The sequence below is a fragment of the Ixodes scapularis genome, unplaced genomic scaffold (assembly GCF_016920785.2).
Source record: "Ixodes scapularis isolate PalLabHiFi unplaced genomic scaffold, ASM1692078v2 PGA_scaffold13__105_contigs__length_92229423, whole genome shotgun sequence".
In the NCBI taxonomy this organism is placed as follows: Eukaryota; Metazoa; Arthropoda; class Arachnida; order Ixodida; family Ixodidae; genus Ixodes; species Ixodes scapularis.
Window position 1 is genome coordinate 54,847,849 of NW_024609839.1, and position 12,085 is coordinate 54,859,933.

Genomic DNA, 12,085 nt, shown 5'->3' on the forward strand with positions numbered 1-12,085 from the left:
ACTAATTACTCTTAATGAATCCATGCAAAACCGCTCAGCTCGTTTCCGAATTAACAAACTATCATCGCACTGCCAAAATTTCTACCACGAAGAACGCTAAATCGGCCCTTACTAATTCCCCGCCGGAAAATATGTCGTTTGTGTTTTTGTTTTTTTATAAAAGATTTATTCAATATACTGCCTTCGTCATTAACTAATTACCTCACCTTTCTACATCTCTGCTTCCATTCATTATAACCGCAAGTTTGGTATTCCAAATATCGTTATTTCAATATATGTTTATGCCTTAAACATCTATAGACTGGAACCATCTTCCCGCCTCTATTGCTAACATCACTGACATTGCTTTGTTTAGACATAGAAGAGAATAGAAAAGTTTTAATTCAGTTTTTCTTCCAAAATACACTTTCCAAAACCGCCTCACTTAAGCACATATGTGCTTGTGTGTGAGAACTAGTACTATGTGCCCTTTCTAGTTAATATTTTATAGCTCTCTCCCCTTTTTAAAGTACTTACATTGAGGGTATCTGAAATAGAAAAAATAAATAAATAATAATAACATATCTTTCGACATAGAAATGCCTTGGGTATTTTTATTTCACAAATATCATCACTCCGGTTCAACTCATTGTCACACGTCACCTTCAAAACCGTCTTACACTTGATGAAACATTGATTATTGCCGAAACGTGTGAGCCTCGGCAGCGTTTCCATTTTTAATTTTTCTTTCCGGCCCCAGAATTTCATTCTTCCACTGATAATCCCATTTCCTCAATAAATTACACCATTGACTTTAAAATTTTCAGTAAAAATTAAAAAAAAAAAGTTTCCAGTTTTTAGATATCTATCGTTCTAGATATATATTCTGTTATATAGCTCTCAAATGATTCGAAGCTTTCAGTAAATAAAAAAAAAAACCATGCCAATTAAAGTTATATCAGCAATTAATGGGAACATTGTTTTATAATTAAAAATAACCACATTATTTAGTTTGTATAATAAATCAACAAAGCAGTTCAAGATTTTCTAAGGGCCAGACGCATGAACTACGTGCGCACTGAAAGCAAATTAATTTTAATTATTATTCCTATTATACGTCTAAATGTCGGTATTGTGTGAGAACGTGCGTTCTTACCAAAATAGAAAATCCGGAGTTCATTTAACGGCCTACATGATAAACCGAGCCCGTGCGAACAGGAGTGATTTGCGAATAATAAAGATCACCAAAAACATTGTCCCTAGGATTGTAGATGAACCTGGTGTATTGGTTATACTAGTCTAAACGGCACCCCTAAGGGCGATCGTTCGACGATTTATGTTTGCCATAAATACATCATAGTTAGGATGTCATCCTTCAAAATACCTGGTTCTTGGATGCGGTCACTTCATCGCTCCCACACTGCTGAGTTTATTTACAAAAAAGTCAATCATTTTAAGAATGCAACTTTCATCAGTGTTGCGTAATACGTAACAAATTCGATAAATTACCCAAGCGTCAAAAAGAATGCTGGGGACGAAGGCCCTATTAAAAAATCTAATTTAAATGAGAAATTCATGTGTCTGCTAAACACACATGAATCATGCAATATATATAAGAACCATATAAGAAACTTGTGAAAAGTTTCCTATAAGTTTCTAATATGGTTCTTATATGTTCTTAGATATTATAGCTCTTATGTGGATATTATATGGTTCTTATATGTCCTTAAATATCGTGTATCATATATATGTGTTTATTGGACACAAGAAACAATTTCTGGTACAAATGGCTCTTTCACTAGGGGGTATACGCGCCTGCACGCGCGGCTTCCCTATATAAAAAAAAATTCAAAGTAAAATAAAATAAGGCGATTATGGAACGCGAGTGCGAAATTATTTTAGGTTTTAGCGTTGGGAACAATTACTGCTGCAGAGACCTGCACTGTAGCATTGCAGAGACCTGCACTGTAGGAACAATTACTGCTGCAGAGACCGGCATTCGCTTCGATGCTTGGATAATTCGGCAAAAGGTATATTAACACAGCTGTAAAAATAAGGATTACTTCCGCAATTCAAATGTCGGGGGGTGGTTTTTCCCGATCATAATAAGCACTTCGCGGAGTCGCCGCCTATGCGCCCTCATTCGTACATCTGAGATCAACAATTCGCTCTGGTGGCGCTATTGTTTTCGTTAAGTTGTCGTGCCTAGAAACTCTCTTTCTTCTTACCCTGTAGCTATACCATGCCGCCAACATTGTCCCCTGCTCTAGGATCCGCGACAAAGCCTAGACTTTTCAAAGTACCAGTTACAAGCACATCCTTACTAATGGCGAGAAGTGTACCTATAGACACTGCAGTTGAAAGCCTTGGCACGACCTTGTTGAGACATACGCTGCTTTTAGACACGTCCCCCGAGACAACGTTTCTGTCTCGACGTAATCGCCTCATATACGTGACCGTGAGCGGAAGCCAGGATATCATCGACTGAAACCTCGTAAGCATACCCGGGAATTTTGTCTCCTGCCACAGGCGGACGTGGCCTTGATGCACGACGCCACAAAAGTCATCCTGGACGCGTACTCTCGGCTTCTCAAGAACAAGTCGGACATCTTCCGGAACAACTTCAGGCGGGGGGAGGTCTACAACCGAGGCACAAAAGGCATCGACTGCCAGAGCTGGCCCGCCGTCACGTGGGAGCACGGCAAGGTCATCGCCGACTACATGAAACAGGTAACTCAGCTGTGATCCGTTTCACTTTAAGACCATCAATCTAACAGCATCGAAGTTGAACGTTATGGTATCCATAGTCTTTGTGCTTTCGCTATTGCCGACAAAACCAATCATGCAGAGGAAATGCGCTACGGTCCTGTGTTCCTTTTTTTAACGGTTGAGTTGATTGAGGGTAGCAAACCGGCCAAAGGCAACGTGTAGCAGAGTATGTCGGCATCGCTCTTCTTTCGAACGCAGTCTTCCTCGCTCAGGCGGGAATGTAGTACCATTCGCAAAAACTCACTAAAGGCAGTACGCGAGGCGCGCGACGAATTCTGGGAGTCCTATGTATGCTCCTCCTGTCTCTTCTAGCATGTGCGCCACGTAACACTGAAAATAACAGAAATGAGCGAGAGGGACGCTCGGCTGGTTGCCTGCCCGCACCCGCTCGTTTCCGTCGACTCTGTTGTCTGGTACGGCCGATTCTATACATCTTTTTCCCGGGATTCCTTTCGACGCCGGTCGAGGGCACTGCGCGTTTTGCAAAAAAGTTAAGTCATGTGACCGAATACTTGGCGTCAAAAATAATGTGCGAATAATACTAAAAACTTAATATGAGATCTTTCTTATACCTTGTTGGGGAGTATTTTGAGTTGCCGAATTTTGGGCTGCCGAGAAAATACAAATACGTACCTAAGGGTGCACCGATCGACCAAGAGGGATATTCCCTCGCTCGTTACAGTCGCAGGTTGCTCTACCTTTCTTCATTTATTTAGTTTGAATTCTAGGCACACGCTCATTACTAGAAACGTTCATGTTTTATAGCGTTTTAACCAAGTAACTTGAAATAAAGGAAAAAAAGACGAATAACGCTTAAAAAATATATCGCGCTTTTCTTGCTTACTCAGAGAATACAAAATTTATGAAGTGTTGGAATTTTTTAGGATTGCCGTCATTTAAAAAATTCTGCGATGAAATATTTTTCTTGTTAGCTACAAAAGGGAAGCAGGGGAACAGTTAAACAAGATGTCGTATTTCTTATTTCTTTTAAAATGGACGGCTTTTGAGTCTCACTCAATCGTGTAAAAAAAAAAATGCATGAATGTATCGACCTCGGGTTTAGGCCAACTCGTAGGAAGCCAACTCGTCAATGGCTAGCTCGTCGGCGGCCCAGTCGACGAATAGTCCAATTCGACATAGGGCAATTCGTCGGAGGAAAACTCGTCGAAGAGGCCAACTGGCCGCCACTTTCTCGAAGTCAAAATATATAAATTTTGTCCTGAAATGTTAAAGCAAATACTGGCCTAAAATAATACGTAATATAGAAGCACGCTAAATGAATTTCTGTATGCTCTTTGTTGCCAAAAGATAACAAGCTGCCGCTCTCGCCGCTTTCACGGTGGGGTGGGGAAAGGTCACTACGTCGCACGTGTATCGCTGGGGTACGTGTTAACCTACCCGGCCTAGAGTACCTCTATAGGCTCAGTATCCCGTTCCTTTTACTTTCGCCGCCAACTCCGTATTGGCGAAAAAGAGGTCACGTGCCCCGAGCTGGATCCAACCTTGACGCGGGAAATCGACCTTACAGTTGTCGGGTTTTCGGGCGGAGCACGTTTCCGCTTTGTGTTTGCGAAATATAGATCCTGCACTAAAATCAAATGATTTTCAAGGTTCCTTCATGATTGAACATTATTTTGTCCACTGGGTACATTATAATCGCGTTGTGTTATAATATAAGGCGAGCGATGTTTGAAAACATGGTTTCAACGTCTCGAAAGCAGACGACACGGAGGACGATCGCGTTTCCATTGCGTCCGCGGCGTTCGCGGAGTGATACGCCACCGGCACTTCCGGGCACCTCGGACCAGACAACAACGCGACTACGGCTTGCGAAGGGACGACGTTTTTGTCGGCCACTACTTTCTACCGAGGGCATAGAGAGAAGCAAGAGACAAATGACGGGACACCGGTAAACGCGCAGAGTGTCGCCACCGCACTGTATCTTCTCCGCTCCATGCGGCGCAACAAGCCGCATCACAGCCACGCCATCCGCGCCTCCGGGTCAGCTGCAGAATCGCCGGTTGCAAACCGCAGTGCAGCCTTGGATTCAACACGGCCGTCCTGTGAGGACCATTCCGATACTCTGATCCGCAAGTGTAGCATACACAGTTTCTCTAATCCGGTCTACCCGTTCACGCCGCTTCGCCGGGACGGTCTGCATCGGCTCATTACAGAAACTAATAAAGGAAGTAAACAAAAGGACGATTTCGAGATGACACACTTCTGAACTTAATAATAATAATAATAATAATAGTAACTTTATTTTTCCAACAAAATACAATGTTGAAAAGGTGAAATGGGAAAAAAGCTGTAAAAACAGTAAAAAAAAAAAAAAAAATTGTCTCGAGGTTCTGTCCCGTCTTGGCCTTCTTGCGATTTTTGTTTTTCTTTCAGTCTTGTAACCTTACATGGGCGTTGTCTCTACACCAAACACACACACAAGAAGAATTAGGTAAAAAGAGAACAAGAAACCACGAACTTTTACCTCGAACCGTCATTCAACTCGTTCGACGAATCGCCCTTCGACAAGTTACGCTTAGACGAATTGCAGTGTTACGAATTGGCCCCTATTCGGTGAATTGACCGTCGCCGAGTTGGCTTTCGACGAGTTGACCGGACACCTTGAACTTCAGATATCATGGTGGATAACTACATCAATCGCTCATTGTAAAAGAAGTGTGAGGAAGGCAGTAGAATACCGGAAATCTCTGAGTCGAAATTGCCGTCCAGGTTTCGTACATAATTTAAATTTCGTTGAAATTGCTCTACATAGCTCTAGAGAATGTTGTGTTTTCACTTTTAGTTCACCTTTTTATTACAATTATTGTCTTTTGAATTCTGGCTCCTTAAAAGTTGGTTCGTGTTTCTCTCTCTTCCAGACACAGATAAAAGGCCTCACGGGAAACATATCATTTGACAGCCAGGGATACCGAGTCAATTTTTCTATTGACGTCGTGGAGATGACGATTAACAGCGAGATGGTTAAGGTAAGTGATCAGCCGCGTTCATAAAGTGAGATGTAATACAGGACCCAACGGAATAGATCCCAATACCGACACATATCGAGCAAGCGCACGAATTCGATATCAGAGTGCGTCGCTGATGAGTGATATGGGTGCCAAAAAACAACCTTCTTCGCGCTTATCGCGATCAGTAGCGAAGCCAGGAATTTATTATTAGGAAGGAATTCAGCAGCATTAATTCCCTCCCCTCCCTCCCTCCCCCCCCCCCCCCCCCCCCCTTGATGAAGCAGGATGAGCTCGGCGGTACGGACAGCCCACGCAAAGATTAAGAAGGCGGTGTTACGATAAAACGGGTAAAGCTGCATTGTCATTTTTCAAAACGGAGCAGGCTTCATTTATGGGAATACGGGCGGGGTGGCTCACCTTTGTTCTACTCTCGTCGTAGGTGCTGCCCACTAATTTTAAAGGCTTCCTCCCAGCACACAGCTCCCTCTGCTTCTTGAGATACCACTGCATTATCAACGCGTGCCGGACAGACGAAACACAAGGATAGCTATACTGTCGCGAAAAATTAAGCAGAAATATTTACCATGTTTTACACCACTTACACTACTCAAAAACATATATGGTATACAAAAAAAAAAATCGCCTGGGATCGGTTGTTTGTACTATGCATATCGCTCTCAGTACACGACCAAATTTCCGACGGAGCTGTCATCCCCTGTCATATTCATAAGATAGCGTAAACAAGGAGAGTCTAAAGAAAACTACCGGTTTCTATTGTCCGCAGTCTCCCGTCACACGGGAAAACAGCCAAATATTAACAGAGAAACAACTCGAACTAGGGCAAAATGTAAAGATACAGTAAAAGAATTCATTTTGGGATCGTCCCATCTCCTGCGATAAAGAACTTTTTTTTTTTTCAGAAAACTTTCTTCCGCCCTTAACGTAACAAAACAGGTTACAAAAACACAGACATTTCACAACCTATGCGGGTGGCATTTTTTTACAGTATGCACTGGCCACGATGGAGAGGGCCAACCAGTCTACCCATCCAATAAGATCTCGTAAACGTACGCTAAGTCGCCGTAGTTGACATTGCACGCCGTCAACTCGTGGCGGATAAAACACGGTTCTACGAAGTTTCGTGGCCCCCACTCTGCTCCCGTGGCAAGGTCGACGCATAGTTGAAATCCAAAGTATGACCCGTCGTAAAGAAATGATCGACCAGGTCGGACTTTGCCTGTGTAATGTGTGTTGCATTGGCAACATGCCTTCTGTATTCCTTGAGAAGGGTGCTGTTTCGTGTACCCGTCTCGCCGATGTAATTAACTTCGCAGCAGACATTTGACTACGAAAAAAAAAAAAAAAAGGCAAGTTTCCTGTGTATGGTGGCAAGATTCATGCTTTGCTGAAATAAGCAAACTACACTAACGAGACGAACAGGCCAGAGCGTCTTCTAGCCAGAGCGGGATTCTTCCAAAAAGTCCACCTGAACATATCGGAGCAGCCACGAGTTGGAAGTAGCTCGCGCTCCCCTTTTCATCCGTGCCGCTTGCAAAACCGACTGCATGAGCCTGGGAGTGAGCAGGCCCCGCGGGTTGGGGGGGGGGGGGGGGTGGGAAGAGTAGCTTTCGCATTTCAAGGGGGGGGGGGGGGGTATTTCGACCCCACAAACCCCCCTCCTGCCTACGCCACTGATCACAATAGGTTTTCACCCTCTTCCATTGCACGCCAAGACCTACGGGGTGGCTCAAATAGCGGCCAGGCTCTTTAGATCTACTGCAAAAATCTATTTCTTAACCTATCGCACTACGATTTCGTGCAGCGTTGCAAACAGATGGTGCTTTTTTTTTTCTGTACAATTTGCAAAGCGCGCACTTAGATGAGGAAAAACTAAAAGAAAAAAGAAAAAGTCCTAGCTGCCATGGAATCGCAGCGAAGCCACCAGTTTTCAAACAATAGGGTGCCCTTTTGTTAGAAGGCCGGTGGCTTCCCTGCATTTCTATAGTGGTTAAGCCTTTTTTTTATTTTACTTTTTTCCTCACGTAGATTTTATGGAAATAAAATGCACCACCCGTGAGCAACGCTGCACACAATCGTAGCGCAAAAGGTTAAAAGATCGATTTTAGCGGTCGATTTAAAGAGCCAGGCCGCTATTTAAGACACTCTGTAGAGTCAATGACAGTTTAAGAAACACGGGGCGTGGCGACGCTCTTCTATTTTAGGATAAGAAAACTACGAGTCTCTCCTTCTCGCATTCCGTTGCAACCCGTGTTGGTTACTGGTAGAATAAATAGAGCCGACTTTTCTCTTTTGTGCAAACAGTAAAGGCATGCCTAAAAAAGTAAAGTTTACTTTCCTCTGCATGCACGTGAGAAAAAACAAATGAGGAACAGATTGAAACGTTATCTTCGCGCACGTGTGACCGATATAAACCTTCTTCAAGTGATAAACCTTTTCACCCCTTTAGATCGCAGACTGGACGGACACTCGTGGACTTAGCTCACATCCCCCAAAGTACAAACGGGTCAAACAAGACAACGAATTTGAAAACAAGACGTACATTGTAACCAGCATATTGGTGAGTACCACTGTCAATAAAGTCCAATAGATGTTTTTATAAAGGGTGCTAAAGACCCTTCGTTGAGACCATATACCTCCAAGACATCCCAAGACGATCAAGAGCAGTGTAGCCTTTCTTCTTCTTTTCTTATTATTAATTGTACACTTATCACTTCACGTCGTATAATGCCCTGTTTATCTACAACGCACGAGTATTTCTAGAGACATGAAACATTCACTGTTATGTGTCGTAAATTCAAGACGAGATGAGGGGATATGTAAGGTATTAAATTATACCTCCTGTTTTTATCAACTTATTTGCTCTCAAGCTCAGGTTTAAATACCATGATAATGCAACGAATGCAAAGGTGCAAGAGAGCTTAACACGAATTACGATAATTATCCCTAGGAAAGGGGAAAGGGGGTACAAAAGACAAACCCAAACCTCCATTCACAGCTAGATGACTGGTGCGCGACCAAAAAAATCCGCCTGGTCCGGTTGTCGAACCCGGGACCTCTCCATTTACAGCGGACGGCTCTACCAAGTGAGCAAACCAGGAGTTAGACGTCAGTAGCGAAGACGGGTTTTAACAGCTGCCACCAGTCTAGTACCAAAAGGGGGAATGGCCTGCATTCTAAGGGTATGATGATAATGCAATTAATGCAAAGCTGCATGCGATAATATAATAATAATAATAATGCCTACTCCAGGAATTATTGTCGTTATTCTTGTCCAGCTCGCTTGCACCTTTGCATTATTTGTATTATCATCGTGACCTCAAAATGCAGTCTGTTCACCCATCTCTTAAAACCCGTTTGCTCTACTGACGTCTAACTCCTGGTTAGCTTCGTTGGCAGAGAACTCCATTGGAAAAGGCGATGACTCTGCTTCGATACCAGGACCAGGCGGATTTTTTTCAGTCGCGCACCAGTCATCTAGCTGTGTATAGAGATTGGTGTTTGTTCTTTGTCCCCCTTGTTCCCCTTCTCCAGGGACTATTGTTGCTAAATACCATGACTATATTTAGGTATGGCAACTTTGTGATATTTTTTTAGTTTCTAATAATGTTGCAAGAAGTCTAAATACAGTACAAGGCAAGAACAATATATTCTCAAAAATACTTGCATATACATTTAAAGTCAAGAACCTGTATCAAGACCGGGACCAAATTGAGTCAGGAATAGATGTTTCAATACTTTTAGGTGTGCTCCACTGCAACTCGGAGGAAATATTTGCACTAATACCAACTGTTAGTATTCCCACAATACTTATTTCCGTCTTTACAAATTAATCCTCCATTTTTAACGCTGGGAGACATCTCTGTTTTGTAAACTGAGTAATATCTAAGTTTGCAAGCAAAAAACTGAGTCACCGATTTTCGGACGTCAACTACGCAGACGCTTCTAGCGACATCTGATAACAATTAAGTCTAAAAGATATAATAATCAGTAATAAAAAGGAACTCTGTGTTCTATTCATCTTACTAAGACAGGCGACCTTTCGGTACTGTATTGTGTCCCTTTATTGGTACACCATGTGCAAATCAAGATTCCATCAAGCTACGAGTACTGATCACAGCTTTCAAGCTGCGATATTCAATAAAAAACGATTGTTGCTGTTTTTTTTCCTTTTTATTGTTTCCTAGAGTCACTATGCTACCCATAATGTTAATCCCGTCTGTCATTTTATTGATCCTTACCATGGTGGGCACCACGAATCCCAGAAGCAGAAGAGTGCTAACCATAATAGACCGCGCCTAGCGTTTCTTAAACGTAACCCCAATTGCTTTGGGGTCACCTTGCGTTTCTTGAACGTGACCCTTGCGTGACACTTGCGTTTAAGGTGACCGTTGCATTTAAGTATAACGTGACCCTATAATTGCTTTAGTGCCACCTTAGAAGTGAGCCTAAAATGCTAACTCTGTTGCGCTCTTGTGCACGTACCGCAGGAGGAGCCTTACCTGATGTTCAAGAAGCCCGAACCGGGGCAGGTCTTGGTCGGCAACGACCAGTTTGAAGGGTACTGTAAAGACCTTGCGGATCTTGTCGCGGAGCACATACGCATCACCTACGTTCTCAAGTTGGTCAACGACTCAAAATACGGCGGACGCGATGTCAATTCTCCGGCGGGCTGGAACGGCATGGTGGGAGAACTCATCCGCCAGGTAAGTAAACAAAGAAGCAACCCAGTGTCACACTAGTGCCACCTATAAGACAAAACCGGCGCCTTTCGCCCACACGCGTCATCATTTGTGGACCCCGACAGCACCGCCTGGCTCACGTTAGAATCGCCGGCAGTGGGCCTTGCTGCGTCTCACAACCAGAGCGCCGCTAGCACAACGATGACGTCAGGAGCAGGCCTTGTCATCTAGGTAGTAATGGCCACAGCGTCACGGCTCCGTGGGGGGCTAGGGTAGCCCGCAGGATTTATCAAACATGGCACAAAGGCAGCAGGACTTGGTTGGAAGAACTCTAAATAAATTATTCTCGGGTGCCTCAGACAGGGATTTGAAGTTTCACTAAAGTGCATTTAATGTATGGTGATATGTAATAATGTAATCATTATTCTGTGTATGTTCTTGTTTATTGCTCACACTACTCATCTGTTTTAGAGCGCAACTCTTTGGCGCCCGTTTCCGGGCGACGCCAACGCCGACATCGACGGCGTCGGCGTCGGCGTAATCGCGCGTTGCATTAAGGGACATTTCCTCGCTAAAGTTATCGGGGAAATTTCCCGCTAAATTTAGCGGGTTAAGTTTCCCCGCTAAATTTAGCGGGGATATTGACGTCCCTTTACTTCAACACAAACTCTGTTCCCCCGCAAAATTTAGCGGGTAAATAACGCCACAACTTCGTGTCACGTCACCCATGAACAAATTCAGCGGCAGGAGGAGAGGAGGAGGGAAAGATGAGGAGGAGAGGAGCGTGGGAGGAGAAGGAGGAGGGGAGAAGAAGGAGAGGGGGAGAGAAGCAGGGGAGGGTACGAGGAAGAATAGGGACATACCCTCCCCTCCATACCCTTTCCACGTCCTCCTCAAAGGCTGCCCTCTAGTTTCGCATTACAGAGATTTGTAAACGTCTTTCCTTTTTAGAGCGCAGCTCTTAGGCGCCAGTTTCCAGGTTGAGCGGTGTCGCCGTCACCTCGGCGTCGGCGTAACTGCGTGACATCACACGCAACGTCACGTGTGACGTCAAGAGGGTCACCAGTGACGTCACTAGGACCACCAATGGTGTCACAAGGATCACCCGTGACATCACAATGGCCACCAGTGACGTCACGAGGGCCATGAATGACGTCACGAGGGTCACCAGTGACGTCACGAGGGCCACGAATGACGACACAAAGGTCACGTGTGGCGTCACGGGGGTCACAAGTGACGTCACAAGGGTCACAATTGCCACGTGTGACACCACGAGTGACGTCACGAGGGTCACCACTCAGGTCACCAGGGTCACGAGTGACGTCACGAACGTCTCGAGGGTCACTAGTGACGTCACGAGGGGCACGAGTGACGTCACGAGGGCCACGTGGGACGTCAAGAGCCTCACGAGTGAAGTCACCCTCGTGACGTCACAGGGGGATACCCTTCCCTCCCCTCCTCCTCCCCAAGAGCTGCGCTGTAATTCGGCATTACAAAGAAATGTTAACGTCTTGCATTTTCCCCTTGCGTGTTGCATTTCTGCAGAACTCAATTGAGGTTGCAGTATGTTAAATAAATAAATTATAAATAAATAAATGAACATGTTCGATCGCTCATAAGTCACATAAAAAGCTAATTGTTTAAACACAAAAAAATTAACGCTTCGTT

At 44.3% G+C, this 12,085-nt stretch overlaps 1 protein-coding gene across 1 annotated transcript in view; it reads left to right on the forward strand.

The window, feature by feature from the left end:
* Positions 1 to 12,085, forward strand: part of LOC120845828 (glutamate receptor 1) — a 200,839-nt gene that overhangs the window by 163,715 nt on the left and 25,039 nt on the right. Inside the window, exons 7-10 of the mRNA XM_042289904.1 lie at positions 2,509 to 2,709; positions 5,628 to 5,735; positions 8,185 to 8,295; positions 10,226 to 10,441. Of these exons, the coding sequence (XP_042145838.1) occupies positions 2,509 to 2,709; positions 5,628 to 5,735; positions 8,185 to 8,295; positions 10,226 to 10,441 (636 nt within the window). The remainder of the gene's footprint in view (positions 1 to 2,508; positions 2,710 to 5,627; positions 5,736 to 8,184; positions 8,296 to 10,225; positions 10,442 to 12,085) is intronic.